Genomic DNA, 21,890 nt, shown 5'->3' on the forward strand with positions numbered 1-21,890 from the left:
CCCATCCATTTTCTAGAAAGAGGCTGAGGACCAGCCTCTCAACGGGGCCACTAGGGCAAGCCCTCACAGCAAGGACACTCTGAAATATTTCCAGTCCAACATCCTTACAACACGTGTGCGTTCAAACGCACACTGGGCCTGACAACTAACAAGAGAGGGGCAGCAATGGTTCAATAAAAGATGGCTTTTACGAACTCTGGATATACCGTCCTGAGTAACTAAGTCCTCGATGTTGAACCTTCCCGTTTATAGTCGGCAAAGGATCTTCAGAGAGACAGCTTGCGTGCATGCGGGGATGCAGACGGGGTGTTCCCGCTGTGCATAGGTATCCGCTACGATTTAAGGTCGCATTGCAGGTTGAATCTATCTGGATCCAAGATGCCAACCAGAGGCATGCAAATGCAAGATCACTGGCTTCCTGAGGCCACGATGCATGGGCAATGCACCAACACCTGTCAACATGCCCTCCCCTCTGAAAGCTTGAATTGCATGCTGGGACATAAGTCTCTACTGTAGGTACAGTGGATCGGCTGAATGTCCTGACGGTTTACCGAGTACACCGGCAGCCGGCCTTCATCCGATGACAGGATCATCATGCGCAGAGGCAGGGGAGCAGGGGACAGGGGCCAAGGCATCAAGGGAGATGTGGCACATGGGACTATTGGTCATTTCAGCCTCCCGATATTAATGGTGGTGCGTAGGTCATGACCGCGCCGGCTTTCTCCTCTGTGCGACAAGGCTTAACGGGTGACGGCGCTTGTGCAGGAAAAGAATCAAGGGGTCTAGATTTACTGCACATCAAAGTCTAGTTGCGACATTTTCCCGGGTCAAATGGTCAAGGGACAGAAGAAGATAGCAGAAGTGGAAAGGAAAAGTCTGGTTCCCCAAAGCGATTGGCATGGTCGACAAGTTCACAATTCGTACAAATCGCCAGCCCGCTTGCCGCCCCCATCCCAACAACCTGATGCGTTGTCAATTCATGATTTGCAGAGGAAAATCCCAGCAACCCACTCTCAGACTGGCTTCAACCAGCTTCGGCTGAAGCAGCCCAATCACTGTCGTGCGAGAACGGGTCAGCTTCGCGTGGATCGCTCGATCAGCAATGATTACTCGCTCCAGCACGTATCTAGAACTTCTGAATGGGATGCCTTATCCCTAGTTGATTGCCAGCCAAAGGGGTTTTCTTACTTCTTCTCCAAGTGGAGTCTACATCATGAGAGAAAAGGTCTTTTTTCGCGAGCTGCTCCGGGGAGCATTTCGTTTTGAGGAGGCTGGGCTCTGGAGGGGGGAGGGTGGTCGTCTTGGTGCGTGGGCCAATGTGTGTTACTGGACACCCTCGTCTTGCGCCCTCTTCCAAGAGCCGGACAGTGTTGCGTCTGCAATATTCAGCCTTTGCCTTGCGCTGTTGCATTGGCATTGCACCGCATCCCCTGTTTACTGCAGGTCTGCGATCTTGCATCGATCGCCTGTGCAGGACGCGCTGCAGTTGAGAAGTCTACGCCGATCCATTATCGTCGCGAGAGGGTTGTGCCCGGCTAGCAGCACCGACTCCCTCTCGCTTAGGGAAAAAAAGAAAAAAGCGAGGAGCAGCACTCCGTTCTGGAAACGGCAAAGACCCCCCTCTCCTAGCCCTCTCACAAGGTTGTTGACGGAGGAGAAATCTCGGGAAAAGAAACGCCCAGTTATTGAACGCCCTTGTTTTGGATTTGCACAGATGGCCACGGTCGATTGGCTGTGGTTGGGCTGACTAGCTGTCGGTAAAGCCAACGGAAAGACCTTCCCCCTTCTCATGCACATCACAGTTGCATGAAGGCTACTGTCCAGGTATTGCAGTCCAATACATTCGACATGCCTGAGGAAGGAGGGGACGCGTCCGTTGCTCCATCAATCTTGCCAAAAGCGAGGCAAGAATGTCTTGCATCGTCAGATCAGGTTCTCCAGTCTCACTGTTGAAGCCCCTGACACATGCGGTAAGTGATACATAATGTCTGGTCAGCTCTGTTATACGAGATGTGGGTGCATGATCATCTCCCTGGTCCCGCGATCCTCCGTGAAAGGATTTCCAATAAGAATCGACACTCTTGCAATCCAAGCCCGACACCCTGATCAAGGGGGTTCGAGACTTTGAGTCAAATCTTTGATCATTGTTGAAACAAATGTCCTTTTCCTTCCGGATCAGTTTCCAGCAAGGGCAATCAAATTTGCAGGATTCAAAGGAGCCCAACCTTCGAAAGCGTTTCCGACCCCCAGGGATCGCCAGATTGTTTGCCACTGGAGGCACTGGCATGCTGTTGTTAATTTGGGTAATCTACTGGTCGGCAGCTCATTGTCTGAAATGAAACTGGGGAGACTACCATCTCCCGTCAAGATCAATTCTGCTCGTTTAACTCCTTCCGCATCTCCTCGAAGAGATCACTTGCGAAGGATGAGATCGTCGGCATTGTCGTGACAAATGAAAGGGGAGCAGAAGACTAGGGCCCTCAAGGGACGGACAGTGGCAATCTCATGGTTTCAATGACTGGCTTCGGACCATCAAAGAGGAAGTCAAGGCTCTGTCGATGGTGAAGGTTTTCTCAACGCCCTGAAGCGATGGGTCTCTGCATCGGCCGCCTTCCAGCCCGCCCAAAGCCTCTCCACTGGTATCACAGCACAAGGCCGATTGCTTCCTCGAATGTCTCCGCAGAGGATTTGTCCCTTGGCGCTCGCTATATCCACCGTGTCGGTTGACCAAAGGTTAGTTCCAGTGCCTTTCGTACCAGTTCCTACTTCTCATTGATTACTCGTGCACGACCAACCCTGTGGTATTATCACCATCAACTTCGCCGGACTGCGAAATGGCCAAGTATGCCATCGATCTCCAAAATCTATGTGCAGGTGCCACGAACGTGCCACAGAAAGCATTGATAGTGCTTTCTTACCTTTGATCGGACCTTGTCTAGCATGGGAGAATGGCATTCATATTTGACTCCGACACTAAGATGCTGAGATATACCATTTTATTCCCCAGGATGAAGAGGGACATGTGTGTCAGATATGCAATATTTTCCCAATATGTTTGCCCTAACTCTGCCCAAATGGAAGGCTTCTGACCGATAATGCACATCCTCCTATGCTCTTGACGGCATATTCTCCCAACTTTTTGCTCCTTCGTATCATCACCCTCCCATCCCAGTGATTTCCGTGAGACTGCCACGTCCCGAGGGCGATCCATGATGCCTCCGCATTGCCCAGTCACATCCCTACCCTTTTTACCAATACCATGGAACTTTTCTTCCAAAAGAACGCCGCGCTGCGCCATGCCATGCAGAGAAAGAGCGGCACTATTTGCCCCGAGAGCTCGCCAGAGAAGATCACTCGTCCCCATAATCGGCGTCCTCGTCATCTTCATCCCCGCCGCCTCCAGCGGCTCCGACACCTGCTCCGGCTCTACCGGATGTAGCATAACTGCTGAACTTTGCGTCGTCCTCTTCCTCGGCCGCTTCCTTTGTTGCCTCGTCCTGCGCCACATTTTCACACGCATCGATCCAGTCGGAATATACGTCGACAGCGGCGCTCAGGTAGTTGATGCCGGTTTGGAACTTTTGCCCGCATATTTTGCAGTGTAGGTTGCCGACGCCGGCTTTCTTGTCGAGTTTCACTTGGATCGCTTTTTCGTGGTTGCAGAAGAGGCAGGTGAATGTCGAGGGGAGGGGTTCGCGCTGCAATACGGGGAAGGGATGTTAGTTTGAGAACCGGTCTGGCAACTTGTCCCAACTTGTGTCAGAACGCAACAAAGGTAAGGCCCTACTGACTTTCTTGGGACCTTGAGGCTTGCGTGAGGACTTCTTTCGTTTCCCCTGGGGCAAGGAGGTTAGATTGTGCTCTAACCACGAACTTTGCGAGAGCTCACCATGTTTTATATAGCGCCGACGACCTCAGACGTGGTGCGGTGCGACAACAGAAAATCAAGGTCGAGGTTGGGGGCGAAGGTGGGAGACGAGAGAGTATACGAGGGTATTCGATGGCACTTTTAAAGTGAGACGTCGAGGACCTCACCCTCGGCAGCCTCAGCCGCAGCCTCAGCCTCAGCCTCGTCCCCAGCTTTGCAGTCAGTCACGTGCGTGTGTTCATGGCTTATCGTTATCACGGCATCCTCCGAGAAGCCGAGCGGCCAATCATATTACACAATGAGAAAGGGCATCTTGTCCCCCACCAACATGCTTCAACGTTGCAACCCCCTCGTTCAGCTCCTTGAAGACATCATTCTGCTCTCTTCCTTCTATCCTTATCCTCATACCTCTATATTTTTAGATTGATCGTGCTTGGGTGCTTGGGGCCATCCGTTGGTGTTTGAGCAGTGTTGGAGGCATTTGACGTCTTTTGGCTATCCCTTGTCAGCACACCATCCATCCGTTGTCCAAGTTTTCGGTGGGATTGAGACAAAGGCAAAACAGAGCCAGGCTGCAGGAACCCGTTGGAATTTCCTCCAGACGGGTGACGAGTATCTCTATATTACGCAGGGATTCTTGTTTCGATCAGATCCGTTATCCTTCAACATCCGCAAGCTGCCCAGCATGGCTGCTCCACAATCCACCAACGGGATCACCACCGAGCTGGTCCTCTCCGAGATCCTCACAACGCTCAAGAAAATACAAGTCGACCAAGCAAACCTCGCTGCCAACATGGAGTCCCTCCAGAGCAGGGTCGAGACCTCGCAGTCTGTGAACCAACTACGTGGCGCTCCTCAGTCTCGAACGAGCATCAGAGACTCGCCCAGCTTGGATCCCATCCAACTGGGCAAGTCCGCGAGCGGCGCTTCTTCTCCTCCCACAGACTCCAGCTTGGCTCCCAGAGCACCGTCATCACCCACAACCCCGGCAAGGAAGTCATCGGCTACCTCACGAATCATCCTCACCACCTACCCCGGACAGTCAGGGATCGACCCCATCCCTCTTGACTGGGGCGAACCCAATCCCATCAAACGCGGCCCTGTCGTGGTGAGTCGCCACCACAACACCATCCGCCGTCGAAACGCAATCGGCGCTCACGGCGGAGCCTACAGCATCTACCACGCTCTCGCCGTGGCGAGCAACAATCTCGACCTGGAGCACAAACCGGACTTCACCAACACCGAGCCGGCCGCGAACATTGGGCCCTTTCCGGCATGGGGTGACAAGAAGAAAATCGTCGCCATGGACCCCTTTGGTCATCTGGCCCCTTGGCTATACAAGGACCTCATGCAATCTCAGGACCTCGACATCCGCCCCACGATCGCCGTGACCAAGGCGCACATGAAGATCCCCGAACTCGAACAGTCCGTGACAGCCGGCCGGTTGAAACCAGATGGGCGGATCTGTCTCAATGAGACGGGGGAACTGAGCGTCACCAAGTTCGCGGTCGAGCCCGTCTGGTATCTGCCGGGGGTGGCGGAGCGATTCGGGATCCACGAAAGCGCCCTTCGACGCGCCCTCTTCGAGCACACGGGTGGGTCGTACCCGGAGCTGGTGACGCGGAACGACATCAAAGTCTTCCTGCCGCCGATCGGCGGGTTGACAGTGTACTGCTTCGGCGACCCGGCCAAGATGGCGGATCCCAACGTGCGGCTGGCGCTGCGCGTACACGACGAGTGTAACGGCAGTGACGTCTTCGGCTCGGACATTTGCACGTGCCGGCCGTATCTGATATTTGGGATCGAGGAAGCGGTCAAGGAGGCGCAAAAGGGCGGGTCTGGCGTGGTGATTTATTTCCGCAAAGAGGGCCGTGCGCTGGGCGAGGTCACAAAGTACCTCGTGTACAACGCGCGCAAGCGCGGCGCCGACCGTGCCAGCGAGTACTTCTTGCGCACCGAGAACATCGCGGGCGTCAAGGACATGCGCTTCCAGGCCCTCATGCCTGACATCCTGCACTGGCTGGGCATCACCAAAATAGACCGCATGCTGTCCATGTCCAACATGAAGCACGACGCCATTGTCGACCAGGGCATCCCCATTCTGGAGAGGGTCCCCATCCCCGACGACATGATCCCCGAGGACTCGCGCGTCGAGATCGACGCAAAGATCCACGCCGGCTACTTCACCACCGGCAAGGTCATGACCATCGAGGAGCTGAACGCCGTACAGGGCCGAAGCTGGGATGATATTGAGCATTAATCCTTTCTTCGGTTTAGTCAGTGTCAACTGTCCCATGGCTTGACGGTGGTTCTGGATCTACGAGTTGGAATACATCAAAGTTAGTATCGTCTTGGAAAGCTGCAAAAACCGGAACTGTAGACAGTACGTAACGGGATACAACAATGCTCTTACGGCCGATAGAAAGGGACGACCTTTTTAATATACCAGTGTCAAAAATTGAATGCCCGCAAACGTGCTCGCTAGTTTTTCAGGATTTTTGGATACTTGATCATTTCTAGCTCTGTTGATTTTGATGTCAGTTATGGCTTTGGTCCATGCGTTGGCTCGGTTGCTCCAAGTCCAATCCGCCAGGAAGGAGAACGAGTACCTAGGTACATCATGCCATGATCCATGCTTGCGAAGCTCATACGATGATCCGGCTCGACCCAACTGGCGCCAGTAGTTCATAAGAAACAGTAGGCAGCCGATCTTCGACATAACCATGCTCATCCTGTGCCATGTGATCTAGCTCGTCTCCAGCTTTATTTGTCCTCCCACCATGCATCTCAGAAAGAGCGTCTGTCGATACAGTTCGATTCAGCTCCTTCGTCCGACCCCAGTAGCCTTTCCATGTTGCGAGTTCGAAATCTCGCGACGATGTGCTCTGATTCAAGCTCATCGTGTAGATTGTGCCCTGTTTTGTTTCTGTCATTTCTTGCTCTTCAACATTGTGCCAGACCCCAACAACACGAACTTTTCGGCTCCAGTACTGTTGACAAGACTTTCGCATTTCCTCGCATTTCATTCACCTGCAAGCCTTGACCTTCCTCGGTCAACATCGAGGCACGCGCCAGACTAATGGTTTGTCATCGAGGATCCCTCGCTCTTGAGCAGCTACCACTCAGACGCCCAATGCGCCATGGATGGATATACTGAGAATCCCTCATACACCATCTTCACCTTGTTCTTATTATCCTTGCGTTCGACTGGTGCACCATCCTCTGTCACGCACATAACCAGCTTCAACTTGCCCTTGAGATCATTCAGTATCTTGTTAGTGAGCCCTCTGAGTCGGTAGATGGTGACGAAGTTGTAACATTTGATTTCAGTGAGAGCTTTCAAGAAGTGGAAGTCGTTGTGGGTAACCCAAGCGCGGCCAGCAAACTGGATAGCCAGCGTCCTCAACGTGGCGTTCGCCCCAATGAGACGGAAGACCTCATGCAAATGTGGGTCGTCCACGAATTTGCGCTCTGGAATCTGCGCGGCTGTTCTGGATCGACCGTCCGCTCCATCGGTGAGTACGAACGAGATGTATTTGAAGCAAGAGATCTGAAAAGGGACGTTAGCTTGCACCAATGGCTAATAGAGCGATGAGAGCAACTCGTCGAAGGACAAAACAATATTGCAGGAAGGGGCACTTACGTTGACAGGCCCGATTGATTCCAGGAATCGTCGGATATCCTTGAAACCGACCTCTCTCCAGACTTTCTGATAGTATTTGCCGCGAATCGCAGTGTCTCGAGTGAAGTGGAACGAATTCTCACCATAGAGGACCACTCTGCCTTCCTTGAGGACCTGTTTGTTGGTCCGGAGGAAATGAGAAGAGCGTGAGAAGTCGCGGTTTTCGAACTCAGTGGCCTTGCCGTGACGGAAGACGAAACGATAGACCTTCAAGCGAAGCTCGAATGGCAGCTCGCAGAAGCCAAACTTCTTGCTCTTCTTGCCCTCGACCAGTGTGGTGTCCTCGAAATCCCCAGTGTCGGCTCGAGTTGCGGCAGGCAAAGTCCAAGAAGTAGCACCCAAGTCCTTCAAGACACCAGCAAGGTTGAGGTTGATGACCGTCTTGGCGCCACCTTCACCATTGACCTTGACACTTCTACGAATATGGTGTTAGCTTTTGCAGAACGCTAGAAGGACAAAAGCGTGGACTTGAAAAACAAAAAAAAAGACATTTTCTCGAAGAGGGGGGTCCACTTACAGAACCTGCGACAGCTCGTCCTTCTCCTCCTTAGACTTCTTTGCAGCAGCGCTACGTTCGACAGACCAGAGACCACTATCCTCTTCCCGCTCAGATTCGACCCCGTTGGAGACATCATCGTCATCTGAAAGATCCGGCACAGCAGGAGGTGGAGCGCGACCGCGACGTTTCTTGGCTTTCCCCTTCTGGCCGCTGTCGCTCTTTCTCTTGCGTTTTTTCTTGTTCGCCCCATAATCAGAGTGATCAGAGTCATGGTCATCAGATGCAACATCGACAAGGGGACCGAAGACACGCTCGAACGGGTCATCGTCCTTGTACTTGTGATCCATGACATCTCCCGCGGTCTGACTAGCTCCATCAGTGACGACGCTGAAGGGTTGGGGGTTGTTTTTGTTGTTCATAGCCTGAGCTCTCTTGCGGGTAGTGGGAGGCATGGTGCCGTGACGGTGTATGGATCTGTCGATGTTTCAGCAAACCAGTCTCTGACTGAAGGGGTACTCATCATACTGATATCTCAGCGGATGAATGCAGTGAGGACAAGCGGTTGTCTGTTGATTGTCTTTACACGGACGGATCCAAGAAGAGATGGCAATGCAGATGGAGATGGTTTGGGAGAAAAGAGGAAGAATCAGGAGCTTGAAAGAGAGGGTTTGAGGTCGTTCCTTTGACGCGACGCGTCAGTGGGAAGAGGAAAGAGGCAGCTCAACCACCGCCCGCTTGGCAGAAGTTGTATAGCACGTGTTGTATAGCACGTGAGCACGTGATGGGCTGTGATGGGGAGGCTGTCGACAGTCGACACGGGTTTCCAGCAAGGCTGCCTTATCTGCAGATGTCCTACCGGTATCAGAACAACAGGAGCAAGGGCGGCAGCGAGGTGTGAAGCATTCAAACACGACGGCGCGAACCCCCAATATTACCAGTCGGCAAGGCCTCCAGCGTGAAAGAAAGTCCTGTGAAAGGCAGAACGTAGCGAAGTCGCGACCACAAAGAGCATGTTCTGCAAGTTACAGACCAACGACATGATCAGGAAGACGCGTGGGCGGATTCGGCAAAGGCAAGCACCACCAAATAGCATTCACGAAAAGAAAACATAATCACTCAGCTGTCGGGGCAAGACTCGATGCCAGGTCGTCACTCCAGATCCTCGGCCTCATCCTCATCATCACTCAATGCCGTCTCCCCCGAGTCCACGAAAGCATCAGGCACGTCTCTTGTCCGTCAACCCCACAATTCCCAGGCTCTTGTTCCTTTTCTTTGATCAGCCGCCTCCCTAACCCAGCAGGCGCAGGCAGCAAATGGGTCCAAGCCAGGTCGTGCATATTGAGTGCATTCACAGATGGACAAGGCAGTTGACAATGGAGTCCAGCCTTGCTTAACAACATGTCCAATCAGTCTTTGTCTCAAATTGTCCCTCAAGGTGGTGCGTGGACCCAGGACATATCAGCATCGCCCACAGACCTCGAGCTCGGAAGCCAGAGCGCGGGAGCTGGAATTGACGTACAGGTGCTCTTCATCTTGGATTTAGTTGTGACGAAGGAAAAAAGAAAAAGAAAAAGAAAAAGGAAAATGAATCTCGGCTGGGTTCTCGCTTGACCTTCCTTGTGCAGAAGCCGGCCAAACCTCCGCATTGGTTGGACTTCATTCCTTGATCTTGCGCCACTTCGATGGCACAACCAGTCTATATATCATCGGCAGAACACCCACATACCCCGTCATCCAGGGTCCAGTTTCCATCAGTGGGTCGAGTCGAGGTGGCTGTCGCCTGTCAAGAGCTTGAATCGACGGGTCTGCAACATCTAGACCTCTCATCTACTGTGGAGGTTGCATGTCATCTGATTGAGATATTCTCTTCTCCGCATCTACCCAGGGCTTGGTCTGAAGGCTGTCAGCTGTTAATACACGACCAACTCAAAAATGGCCCGTTCAATGCTCGCAAAGAGAATCTGGGCATCGCCGCCCCTTTTATTCAAACCGTCAATTTGCCTCTCGTGCAGAACAACAATCAGAGGGTTGTCGTCTTCGAACCCACACAGCTCTGCCCACACAGAAGCACAAAACAAGGTAATATCTTGTTCAATCTCTGCTTGAACTCCCATGTACTCACATGGCCGGCAGTTACTGGGTGAGCATCTCAAAGAAGCAGATCCCGAAATCTATGAGATCTTGCAGCGCGTAAGGAATCAACCCCACAACTGCTTTAGCACAATACCTCCTCCTAACTCTTTTTCTGCAGGAGATCCGCCGGCAGAGACATTTCATCAATCTCATCCCTTCCGAAAACTTCACCTCTCAAGCCGTCTTGGATGCCTTGGGCAGTGTAATGCAAAGTCGGTCTATCATCCCAACCATCTATCTGTCATCGGTCGATTTTCTAACTCTTTCCTCAGACAAGTACTCAGAAGGATATCCTGGGGCACGATACTATGGAGGCAACGAACATATCGACGAGTCCGAGAGACTGTGCCAAAAGCGCGCTCTGGAGACATATCACCTGAATCCAGAAGAATGGGGCGTCAATGTCCAACGTAAGTGGTTTCCACGTGTTGTGGAGCTCAATTGATATCACAAAACTGAACATATCAGCCTTGTCCGGCTCTCCCGCAAACCTTTATGCCTACTCGGCCCTCCTCAGCACGCACGAGCGCATGATGGGCCTCGACCTCCCCCATGGAGGCCACTTATCCCACGGCTATCAGACTCCCACCAAGAAGATCTCCATGATCTCCAAGTATTTCGAGACTCTGCCGTATCGCCTTGACGAGTCAACAGGCTTGATCGACTACGACAAGATGCACGAGTACGCTCTTTTGTATCGACCCAAAGTCATCGTTGCCGGAACCTCTGCATACAGCCGACTGATTGACTACGGACGCATGCGGGCCATCGCCGACGAGGTGGGTGCCTACCTGCTGTCTGATATGGCACATATCTCTGGTCTGGTCGCCGCGGACGTGATCCCCAGCCCTTTCCAATTCTCGGACGTGGTGACAACTACGACACACAAATCTCTCCGTGGGCCCCGAGGAGCTATGATCTTCTTTCGTAAAGGCATCCGGCGAACAAACAAAAAGGGCGAGAAGGAAATGTACGACCTCGAGGGTCCCATCAACGCATCCGTCTTCCCGGGCCACCAGGGCGGGCCGCACAACCACACCATCACCGCCCTCGCGGTTGCATTAAAACAAGCCCAAACGAAAGAATTCAGGGAGTACCAGAAGACCGTCCTGGCGAATGCAAAGGCCCTTGCCGAACGACTCGGCAATTCCGCATACACCGGTGGCCTGGGCTACAACATCGTCAGCGGCGGGACAGACAACCACTTGGTCCTGGTTGACTTGAAGTCAAAGGGAATTGACGGCGCTCGCGTCGAGCGTGTGCTCGAGCTGTGCGGCGTCGCCGCGAACAAGAACACCGTTCCGGGGGATAAATCTGCGCTGAGACCTGGCGGGTTGAGAATGGGATCGCCCGCGATGACCACACGAGGTTTCCAACCGAGCGACTTCACTCGCGTCGCAGAGATCGTGGACCGCGCCGTGTCGATTGCGATCAAGGTGGATAAGAGTGCCCGGTCAGATGCAGAAGCGAAGGGGAAGAAGAATCCAGGAGCAGTCAAGAGCTTCCTAGATTATTTAAAGGATGGGACCGAAGTGCCCGAAATTCTCACGCTGAGGCGGGAGGTTGAGGACTGGGTTGGGACATTTGCAGAGCCATGGGTCAAGGACAAGGACATGACGGCTAGTTAAGAGGAAAACGCCGTGAATCCGGAATGAATGACGACGGTGACGAGAGTGACAACCTCCAGAATGCCCGACTTCCCCGGCCAGATACCTTCACAGAAGTCAAGCTTGTGTCTGCTGACGAGCAGTCATGAGTAATCAATCAATGCGGTCCAGAAGGCTGAGTTGGGTGTGTCTTTTCGCCTCACCTGTACGGAGTACCTGCACGTAATATGGCCACTGCTCTACATTCAAAACAATGGAATAATGTGAAGTGACAGCCGATGTCACCAACGGAAAGCTACCGCCCTTTGAGAGACGGGGCTGCCTCCAGTCAAATTGACCATTATCTCTTTGGGGCAACACATGTGCCTGGTTGATATCACACGGGATTCAGGGGGGGATGTACTTGTAGTTATGTAGCCATTATGCCATTATTCATCAGCTTGACGCAATGGTCACGTGCCAGGGGCTCTGTGTTGTTTGGACAAGGTCGGACTTCGAGGTCCAGTTTCACCGACGAGCCAGTTGTTCTTGGTCATCTCTTCATTTCGCATCCCGGGCATGTCTCAGATTCCGAACTTGCATCGTTGACTCTGATACGGAGGACTTGCGGAACCCTTTCACTTGGGCTTCGTTGGGCCGATAACTGCTGTGCGCCTGTTTGATCGTCGGAGTTGCGGCGTGGCGAAACCAACAAAGCGTTTGTGGAATCGATAATTCGTGCGCCAGGAAGATGTTTTTGGCAGGATGTTAGCCTCATGAGTGTGTAGTTATACCCATAGCTCAGATTCTATTCCCAACAGCTGTCTTTTCAGTCTGCTCTGGTCTTTGAATGATCCTCCGAGCACACCGAACCATGCCGAAAGTCTATTCCTTATGCTGGCCGTAGAAGCTTGTGTACAAGTAGGTACCGAGTACGTAAGCATGTACTCCGTATTTGCAGGGAGACCGAAGTTATTGAGGACAGCAGACACAAAGGGAAAGGATTCCGTAGGCGGCTTGCTCCATCGGATTGGACACCTTTAGGAGCCTGGTCTCCGGTATTCCTGAAAAGGGTAATTGTGCTCGCGTCGCGAAGACTCCGTATCCACTATTGCATGATGGCATGATCGCGTGCTATTTTCAGGGACCTCGTGGATTATTGATGGCGGCTCAATTAGGGGGTGATATTGAAGGATTGGCATGGTCTTTATCGATATGATTGCGTTCTCCAATGGGTCAGGATGAGTGTAAAAGGTACTCCGGAGCAATGACGGATTGTTGGTCAGGCAGTTCATACCTACCTATGTTCTAGATGGCTGGATCTGCGTGATACGAGATCAGATCCTTCAGCTGCGACGTAACGCGAGCTGCAAGTCATCTCCAACAGAGTTGCAGGCCGAGGATTCTGCATTCTGGGTGGCAATTGGTTGGGGTCCTGTTGTTTGGCCATGTCCAGCTTTCCAATCAAAAGATGATGCAGCGGTGCGGGCACGGCAGGGAGAGACGACATGGGTGAGAAAGGGAGAGAGACGGTGACTGGGTCGCAAGCCTCGAAGATGAAGCACCGGAAGCAAACATCGACAAGGCCTCGAAAGAGGGCGCAGGCACAGAAATGGGCCGATTGGCTGTTTCCCCTGGTGGCAATCTTGGCTCTTCATTTCCGCACAGCACCAGATCAGCAGTAACGGAGCCACTCCTTGCCGCTCCTGACCACTGCTACTTTTCTCCTCCCCTCATTCACCCAACTCCAAGCAACCTTCTCATGCTCATTTGGTTCCTGTATCCAGTACCTCGTACCTAGGGATGGACTGGACCATGGAGTACCACTACTGCAACGCTGGTGCTAGGTGCATGTGGAAACAAACACACGCGGACGTTGCAGCCGGAGCGGTGAACCACCCAGGCACTAAGCGAACAGCAATCAAAATCATTCGCGAAGCGCGGCAGCATGGATCTATCTCCTGCACTAAGTACGGACCTCGATGATGTGTCCATTGGCTTGGTGAATTGGTGATGCGATCTCAGGGCAGGAAAAATTGACAAGGACTGGAACAGGCGGACATGCTCACTACACACCATCACGGGTAAAGATATCTCGGTTGGGACAAAGGCGAGAATTACGCGAGAACAGCTACTTTCCCTACTGCTCTTACCCCCTAAACCCTGCCAAGTACCCCAGTACACAGGCGACAAACAAAGAACAGAATTGCCATGTGATGATGCCTGTCACTCGAGCAGTTGGGTCTAGCTACCCAATCCCATCTGTTTGGATCTCTGCCGTGGTCAAACAGGTCATCTTCCATTATTTCTTATGGTTGGACAAACATGACTGACAATGACATACCTACTACTGGCAGTCACATACCTACAGGTGCTCCAACGCTGCGAAGCTGCCATGGTGGGAGAAACGCTAGCGCTCCACGAGACAGGTTCAAGCTTGGTGGAGGAGGTTGCCACTTTTCGCCGCCACAATCTCGGATGAAGTTGGATAGGAACCAATGACAGAGATCGAGAGCTGGATGAGGCTGATCTAAATGCGCCATGTGGATTCCGCTATACAACCACCAGCGAGCCAGCATTGACAAAGGCCAGACAGACCCGCCACTACCCCTGACGCCGCGAAAATGCCTTCCCCCCCCCCCCCCAAAATCCACTTCAGGTACCTTTCAGTATCACCGTCCACTCAGTCATCGCCATGGCCAACATCGACGCTAAAATGATACCTTAATTTCCCTTGCGTTCGGCGTCATGAGCCAGCTCTCCCATATATGAAAGAGACCTCTTCGCTCTCACCACCTCTCTTTCTTTCCTCCATCCTACGATCACAACTCCAACTTACAGTCGCTCGTTAGCAACCCAAAAGCCGGTCTTTGTGCCACCCACACTCGTTTTCAACGAACAAACACAACCCCCCCCAAACGAATTTCCACTACCTAGTTTTCTAATCCAGAAACTACAACCCCCATCAAAATGAAGGTCGCCGCTTCTCTCGTTGCTGTCGCAGCTCTCGCTTCCAGCGCCTCCGCCGGTGTCGCCAGCACCTGGCTCGACTGGACCAGCAGCACTACCACCACCACGCCGGCCGCTCCCGCGAAGACCTCGACCACGACCAAGGCGTACACCACCTGGGCTGACTGGACCAGCTCTGCTAAGACCACGACCACGACCAAGGCACCCGTCGCTGCCTCTAGCACCCACACCTGGGCTGACTGGACCTCCAGCGAAGCCCCAGTTTCCTATACTACGACCGTTGTAGGTGCCATCACAACCTACTGCCCATATGCTACCAAGTTCACGCACGCTGGCAAGACCTACGAAGTCACATCTGCCACAACTCTGACCATCACTGATTGCCCGTGCACCATTTCTGTCCCCGTCTATACCAAGACCTCCACCTCGTGTAGCAGGTAAAGATAGAACCTAAGCTGACTTGAAGATTCTCCAGGCTGATACTAGCAGTTCCGTCGCCGCCGTGTCCACCGGCACTTGGGCTGACTGGTCTTCCACCTCGGTCGCTGTCACCAGCTCTGTCTACACCCCCGTTGCGGCTGCGAGCACGTCCAGCGCCGCCTGGTCGTCCTATGCCCCATCCAGCGTCGCCCCAGCCGTCGCTACCTACACTGGCGCAGCCAACGCCCTCGTTGCCAACGTTGGCGCTGGTCTTGCCGGTGTTGGTGCTATTGCTGCCTTCCTCCTGTAAGCTGGAGACCTTGGGGCCATGACTTGGAATTGTCGATGGGCTTTTCCAAACTGAGCTTCTCGGTTGCGGAGGGCTGTCTTCTGTTTTGCCGTCATGGCTTTGCACTTTGACTTCTTAGCGCTGAGACCCGGGCAAGGATCAGCGACTAGCCGGCTCGGCTGCAGTACGCACGACACGGCATGGACATGTAGCGGTCACGACAAGTTTGGGGCAATTGTGTATACTAGCAGTCAACGCCTTGGATATAGAGTATTTGGCTAGTCGTTGGAGTGGTGTGATGGACGCCTTGTACATTTAGAAGGTACAATGAGAAATCCCACCCCTCACCCTGGGTGCTGGTCATTTAATGAATGGAAGTTTTCTGGATAGGGCTGGTTTTTTTTTTTTATTGTTCCGAACCTTCAAGCTCCGAGCTCACGTGTTGGGTGACTCGTTTAATAGATATAGTGGTTCGCGAATTTCGTGAAGGAGAGTCGGAAGCAGAGTAGGGAGGTGGTACGAAACTGTTTCCAGAGAGGGGAGTGACACCTCGTGCATGCTCTCTCAGGTATCGTAGGTATGAATGCCGATTTCGCTTGGTGAGACGCTGTAGGCTCTTGAGTATTATGTAGCAGCATTTCCCAGATGGGTATCTCTCGGCCTTGTCTCGGGGCGAGCTGATTAATTGTGCCTGTGGCATTCACCCAACATCACTACCGCATCTGGCCACCGAGACTCTGCCATCCTCCAAGCAAACATGGCCCCAGCCTCGGTATCCATCGAAGACCTCTTACGCCTCTCCCCGGCCTTCATCCTCCCCCACAAAGTCGGCGACGATCGAATGATGTCGTTTCCCCAAACCAAGTCCAACTCCGTTGGACCGACCCCCTTCCCCCGTACCAGGCGACCAAGATCCTCTCCCTGGAATGCTTTCCGAGCTTTGCTTGCTTGGTCTTTCCTTGCTGCAGGAGCTGGCTGCAGTTGTTGCAAATCTGTTAAAGAGCGAACATCATCTGGACAGGTTCTTGATCGATTCAGACTCGGAGAGAATACCACGCCATCTGAGCATCACTTGGTAATTCGATCAATTGTCCTCCATGCTTCGACCATAGACATACATAGAGGCACCCTCGTCGCGCTTTAGATCGATCGTTCCCTAGCCTCGAGGCTGCGTGCTGTCCAAACTACATAACTTCTTTCTCTTTATCTGACCCTACGACTTCTGCACCTCAACTCTATCACTCATCCACCTCCAGAGGCCCCGGCCACACTCTCCGTCCCTCACATCATGTCTCCGAACAACACAGTCCAGGACTCTGTGCAGAACGCGTCAATATCCGACCCGGAACGGTTCTGGGACCAGCATGCGAAAGAGCTGTACTGGCATAAACCATACAGTGCCGTTCTGCGCCAACAGCCCAAGAAACTGAAGGATGGGACCACACATTCACACTGGTCATGGTTCCCAGATGGCGAAATTAGCACCACGTACAATTGCATCGACCGCCATGTCAAAGCCGGCAATGGCGACAAGATCGCCATGATCTGGGATAGTCCCGTGAGCGGGTCGAAAGAGAAGTACACATACAGTCAGATGTTGGACGAGGTGGAGGTTCTGGCCGGTGTCCTTAGAGAAGAAGGTGTCAAGAAGGGAGATGTTGTGCTGGTTTACATGCCCATGATACCATCTGCCATCTTTGGAATGCTCGCAGCCGTCCGCCTAGGTGCTATGCATGCAGTAGTCTTTGGAGGATTTGCCGCGGCTAGTCTGGCTCAGAGGATCGAAGCTGCAAAGCCCAAAGTCATCTTGACTGCCAGCTGTGCCATTGAAGGAGCAAAGGGGCCTCTGGAGTACAGGCCGTTTGTCGAAGGCGCGATCGAGCAAAGCAGTTGGAAGCCGAGCAAAACCATCATCTGGGAGCGAGAAATCAGGAGATGGGACCCTGTGAGGAAAGACGCAGGGCAGAGGAACTGGCAGCGTCTCGTCAAAAGCGCCCGGAACAGAGGTATCAGGGCCGAGGCCGTTCCAGTCAAAAGCACAGATGGCCTGTACATCATCTATACCAGCGGCACAACCGGTCTGCCTAAGGGCGTCCTCCGCGAAGCAGGCGGTCATGCCGTGGGTCTCAATTTCAGCATCAAATACCTCTTTGACGTCAAGGGACCTGGCGACATCATCTTCACCGGCAGCGATATCGGGTGGGTGGTCGGACATTCCTATATCGTCTACGCGCCTCTCCTGGCAGGAGCAACCACCATCCTCTACGAAGGGAAACCCATTGGCACACCTGACGCCGGCGCATTTTGGCGGCTGGTCGACGAACATAAGGTCACAACGCTGTTCACCGCCCCGACCGCGCTCAGAGCCATCCGAAAAGAAGATCCCGAAGACAAACTCTTCAAGCAATACGGCGAGAAGGGTCGGTTAAGGCATTGGCGGGCACTGTTTCTTGCCGGCGAGAGATCAGAACCGGCCATTATCACCCATTATCAACAGTTGCTGAGCAAATACGCCGCTCCGGATGCGAGAGTGATTGACCATTGGTGGTCCAGCGAGAGTGGTAGTCCCATGACCGGCCTCGCCTTACGCCCTGCTATTGGGCACGATCACTACAGTCGCGAGGAGCACAAGGCACTGGCCATCAAGCCTGGCAGTGCAGGCAAACCGATGCCTGGATTCGATGTGCGCATCGTCGACGATGAGGGAAACGAAGTCGAACAAGGCAAGATGGGAAATATTGTGCTCGCCATGCCATTGGCTCCCACCGGATTTACTACGCTATTCAATGACGATGACAGGTTCTACAAGGGCTATTTGAGACGATTTAATGGCAAGTGGGTGGACACCGGAGACGCCGGAATGATCGATCAGGATGGGTATCTGCATGTCATGTCGAGAAGCGACGATATCATCAATGTTGCCGCGCATCGCTTCAGCACCGGTATGACCCCGAGCCCTATCATCTTGACAGGAAACTTGCATGCTAACAATTTCCGTGGACAGGCGCTATCGAACAGGCCATCACATCCCACCCCTCAGTCGCCGAAGCTTGCGTCGTGGGCGTTCCCGATCCCATGAAGGGCCACTTACCGTTCGCTTTTGTCATCCCTTCCGCCGCCACCGACTCCGACCTTCCCGCCACGCCCTCCAAGGAGTTCTTTACTGGTATCAACAATCTCGTACGAAATCAAATCGGCGCCATTGCCTCGTTGGGTGGTATCATCCAGGGTAAAGGGATGATTCCCAAGACGAGGAGCGGAAAGACTTTACGGCGTGTATTGAGAGAATTGGTGGAGAATGCCGCCCAGGGACAATACGACAAGGAGGTCAACATTCCTGCGACGGTGGAGGACAAGGAGGTTGTCGAGGTGGCGAGGCAAAAGGTGAAAGAATGGTTTGAGGAGAGGAAGAAACAACAGGGTACGACCAAGGCAAAGTTATAGATTCCGGAAATGGCTTGTTGCTGGGGAGCGAGCGCACATATTACCCTTACTACCCCTTTCTGGTTGTCTTTGTCGAATATATCTACATTGTTCTCGGAGGAGTAGCCCTTGCGGGAAATGGAATTCCTTGCCTCTAGGTTTTTTTTTTTTTTTTCCTTCCCCTGTATTGATCAGTCTTGCTGGTCCTCTGCAAATGCATCGTGGTGTTGCCTGACATCGTGAGAAGAGAAGAAAGACGTGAGCAAGATATAACTCAACACAGTGGTATATATCCTGAGATCTAGTCTGGGCGAGAGGGCACAACGATGGGTAGAGGCATTTTAAGTGCATTGTGGGTCCGGTATGGAGTTCATGGGGCCCAACAGCCTATCCAAGCTCGCCAAGGAAGACGCAGGTTGATATAAAGCATCACCAAAAAAGGTGACTAAATGCCCTGGTGGCACAATTGGTCAGCGCGGTAGGTTTTGTGTCTCGCAACATACCTGAATATGAATTCTAACGTTGTGTTCAGTGAGACTTTTAAGGCAGCTATGTTAAGCAGCCATGACAATCTCAAGGTTGAGAGTTCGAGTATGTGCAACCCCCATCATCCTTGAAGGCACATCAGAATTAACAATGTCTGCAGGCCTCTCCCAGGGCGTCACTATCTTTTTAGGGCATTGTTTTTCTTTTTACTTATTTTGCAATCACGAAGTACGGCTTACAGGGTTTAAGACTCTTGTAAAACTATCTGAACGCCACCTTTTGTGCGGCTCGTGTCGCATCTCCGAGCCCGTCTCTTGGCTTACTTTTACCGGGCGCGATTGTATTGAATGGGAGAGTACCCTTTCATGCCTTTTGTACTGTGGACTCGCACTGCGATATATTCCGATGCAAAGAGATGACTTGAAGGATGACACTACTGGGCCATCCCAACAACAATGGCCCTCGACAGGCTAATTGCAGGCAGCAAGGAATGGAAAACTGCACCGGAATATTCGCAGTCTTGCGTTCTTTCGGCCGACAGATTCTTGCAGGTCACAGATCTGCTGTTGGAAAATCCAAATCTGAATTCGACCCATCTTTTCCGGGCCGACATCTTGTACGACAGCGCGCACAGACTGAAGACGGTCTCGGAGAAGGAGACCTTCTATCTTCAGTCCACCGGAGTGCTTCGCAGCGATGACAAGGCCGTGACTCGAGATGAGCCCCAGGAGCCCGAACCCGTGCCCTCAGCACCCGTGTTTGAGGGCGCCATTTTGCAGAGAAAGATCTTGCGAAAACTCATTCCCCGGAAGCCCCAGCTTGATCGTTCGCTTGACCAGTGGTGCTATATCTACAGGCTCATCGAAGGGACAGACGAGGGTTCGGGATGTATTGTCGTCTACGAACCGCAAGTAGACACCGAGGCTGATATGCCATGGTATCATCCGCCTGTCAAGTCTGTGGCATATCTTCGCCAAAAACAGGGAACCGAGATGACGCTTTCTGTTCATTTTCTCCCCTTCTCAACGTCTCCTGACCCGTTGCCAGCCCGAACGCAGCGCACGTTCGTTTCCCTGCTCCAGACTTTCCTCAGGCTTGCAAAGAACCCTGCGCCAGAAAAGATCGTCGCTGAAGACGGCCGGAAGATGATGGACGGAAAGGCTTTGACCACCGTGTCCCTTGCGCCTTCGGCCCTGAAAGACACGATACTCCCACAACACGCCGTCCAACACACCTACACCCGCCTGAAAGAGCGACACGCCCACGACCTCATATCACGCTGGGCAGAGAAGACCGAACCGTCCAAACACGTGTTCGAAGACCTTGCCATCGCCGCCTTCGTCATCGAGCTCTGGAGCCCAATGTATCCAAAGCCAGACGCATTTCCAGGCTTCGTTGATACTGCATGCGGAAACGGTGTTCTGACGTACGTGCTCGTCAAAGAGGGATACCAGGGACGTGGCTTTGATGTCCGCAGACGGACTACATGGGACGTTCTCGAGATAGACGATTACCTAGATGAGATGGTCTGCATTCCACAGCCATTCCTGGACCATGTTGGCGCCGAGGAGATCAACGAGCTCCAGGAGGCAGGCGCAAGGATCCATAACGGAATCTTCAAACCGGGCACCTTTATCATCTCCAACCACGCCGACGAACTCACGCCCTGGACACCCCTTCTCGCCACCCTCTCATCTCCGGACTCACCTCTGCCCTTCCTGGCCATCCCATGCTGCTCGCACGCCCTCAGCGGCGCCAAACACCGCTATTCACCAAGAGATGCCAGTTTCGCATCGCCGCCATCCGGTCCTACTACGGACCTTGGCAGCGCCAATGCCGAGCAGCAGCCTGCCAGCGGCGACTTGAGGGCCCTCCGCGCCACCAAGTCCAGAGCAGCGAACCACACGGACGACGCGTCAATGTACGCCTGTTTGACGAAGAAAGTCGTATCGCTGGCACTGGAGCTCGGCAACGACGTCGAGTTGACACTCATGCGCATTCCGAGCACGCGGAACATCGGCATCGTGGGGAACAGGCGGCGGACTTTGACGGCTCCTCCCTCCGCCAGTGGCGGTGGTGGTGGTGGTGGTGGTGGTGGTGGCGGTACCATTCCTCATGCAGCGGCAATCCATGCCGCGCCAGACGAAAGGGCGCAGCGACATAGTTGTGACCGTGCAGGCCTTATCGGCGGTACAGAGAAAATAAAGAAGCAACAGGCGGTGGAGCACGAAACCCTCACAACCGCGGGCCCTAGTGGCGACGGCGATGAAACCCAAGGGGAAGCCGACGGGAGTCCCGTGCAAACGGCCATCCGGGCCCTCTTGGACCGCGAGTGCGCCATGGCAGGAGGCGTCGCCGAGGCTGCGAGATGCTGGGTCGCACGGGCGCGCAAACACCAGGTCGGACGCGGCAGGGGGAAGGTCAACCTTGGAGCACGGCTTCCTGCGGGAGGTTGATTGAGCATACGTACGGAATATGGATGTACCATTAGGCCGTGGACATCATACATACATAGGAGGTACGAAACATACGGC

At 53.3% G+C, this 21,890-nt stretch overlaps 7 protein-coding genes across 7 annotated transcripts; 5 read left to right on the forward strand and 2 right to left on the reverse strand.

Moving 5' to 3' along the window:
* Nucleotides 1–3,350: 3,350 nt before the first annotated feature.
* A1O5_00160 (uncharacterized protein) lies at nt 3,351–3,892 on the reverse strand (the record flags this gene model as incomplete). Its single annotated transcript, XM_007740780.1, has 3 exons — nt 3,351–3,698; nt 3,792–3,836; nt 3,875–3,892. 3 exons carry the CDS (start codon nt 3,890–3,892, stop codon nt 3,351–3,353), a joined length of 411 nt encoding a protein of 136 aa, XP_007738970.1.
* A 661-nt stretch (nt 3,893–4,553) lies between these two features.
* A1O5_00161 (GTP cyclohydrolase II) lies at nt 4,554–6,128 on the forward strand (the record flags this gene model as incomplete). Its single annotated transcript, XM_007740781.1, has 1 exon — nt 4,554–6,128. One exon carries the CDS (start codon nt 4,554–4,556, stop codon nt 6,126–6,128), a length of 1,575 nt encoding a protein of 524 aa, XP_007738971.1.
* Nucleotides 6,129–6,983: 855 nt separating this feature from the next.
* Nucleotides 6,984–8,501, reverse strand: A1O5_00162 (uncharacterized protein; the record flags this gene model as incomplete). Its single annotated transcript, XM_007740782.1, has 3 exons — nt 6,984–7,418; nt 7,512–7,965; nt 8,068–8,501. 3 exons carry the CDS (start codon nt 8,499–8,501, stop codon nt 6,984–6,986), a joined length of 1,323 nt encoding a protein of 440 aa, XP_007738972.1.
* A 1,660-nt stretch (nt 8,502–10,161) lies between these two features.
* On the forward strand, nt 10,162–11,810 carry A1O5_00163 (serine hydroxymethyltransferase, mitochondrial; the record flags this gene model as incomplete). The annotated part of the gene is made up of 4 exons (XM_007740783.1): nt 10,162–10,239; nt 10,301–10,394; nt 10,455–10,592; nt 10,651–11,810. The coding sequence occupies 4 exons, from the start codon at nt 10,162–10,164 to the stop codon at nt 11,808–11,810; spliced, it is 1,470 nt and encodes a 489-aa protein (XP_007738973.1).
* A 2,928-nt stretch (nt 11,811–14,738) lies between these two features.
* A1O5_00164 (uncharacterized protein) lies at nt 14,739–15,468 on the forward strand (the record flags this gene model as incomplete). Its single annotated transcript, XM_007740784.1, has 2 exons — nt 14,739–15,175; nt 15,228–15,468. 2 exons carry the CDS (start codon nt 14,739–14,741, stop codon nt 15,466–15,468), a joined length of 678 nt encoding a protein of 225 aa, XP_007738974.1.
* A 1,267-nt stretch (nt 15,469–16,735) lies between these two features.
* On the forward strand, nt 16,736–18,891 carry A1O5_00165 (propionyl-CoA synthetase; the record flags this gene model as incomplete). Its single annotated transcript, XM_007740785.1, has 2 exons — nt 16,736–18,389; nt 18,452–18,891. 2 exons carry the CDS (start codon nt 16,736–16,738, stop codon nt 18,889–18,891), a joined length of 2,094 nt encoding a protein of 697 aa, XP_007738975.1.
* A 920-nt stretch (nt 18,892–19,811) lies between these two features.
* A1O5_00166 (uncharacterized protein) lies at nt 19,812–21,812 on the forward strand (the record flags this gene model as incomplete). The annotated part of the gene is made up of 1 exon (XM_007740786.1): nt 19,812–21,812. One exon carries the CDS (start codon nt 19,812–19,814, stop codon nt 21,810–21,812), a length of 2,001 nt encoding a protein of 666 aa, XP_007738976.1.
* Between the last annotated feature and the right edge of the window lie 78 nt (nt 21,813–21,890).

Source organism: Cladophialophora psammophila (genome assembly GCF_000585535.1).
Source record: "Cladophialophora psammophila CBS 110553 chromosome Unknown aczJe-supercont1.1, whole genome shotgun sequence".
Lineage (NCBI taxonomy): Eukaryota > Fungi > Ascomycota > Eurotiomycetes > Chaetothyriales > Herpotrichiellaceae > Cladophialophora > Cladophialophora psammophila.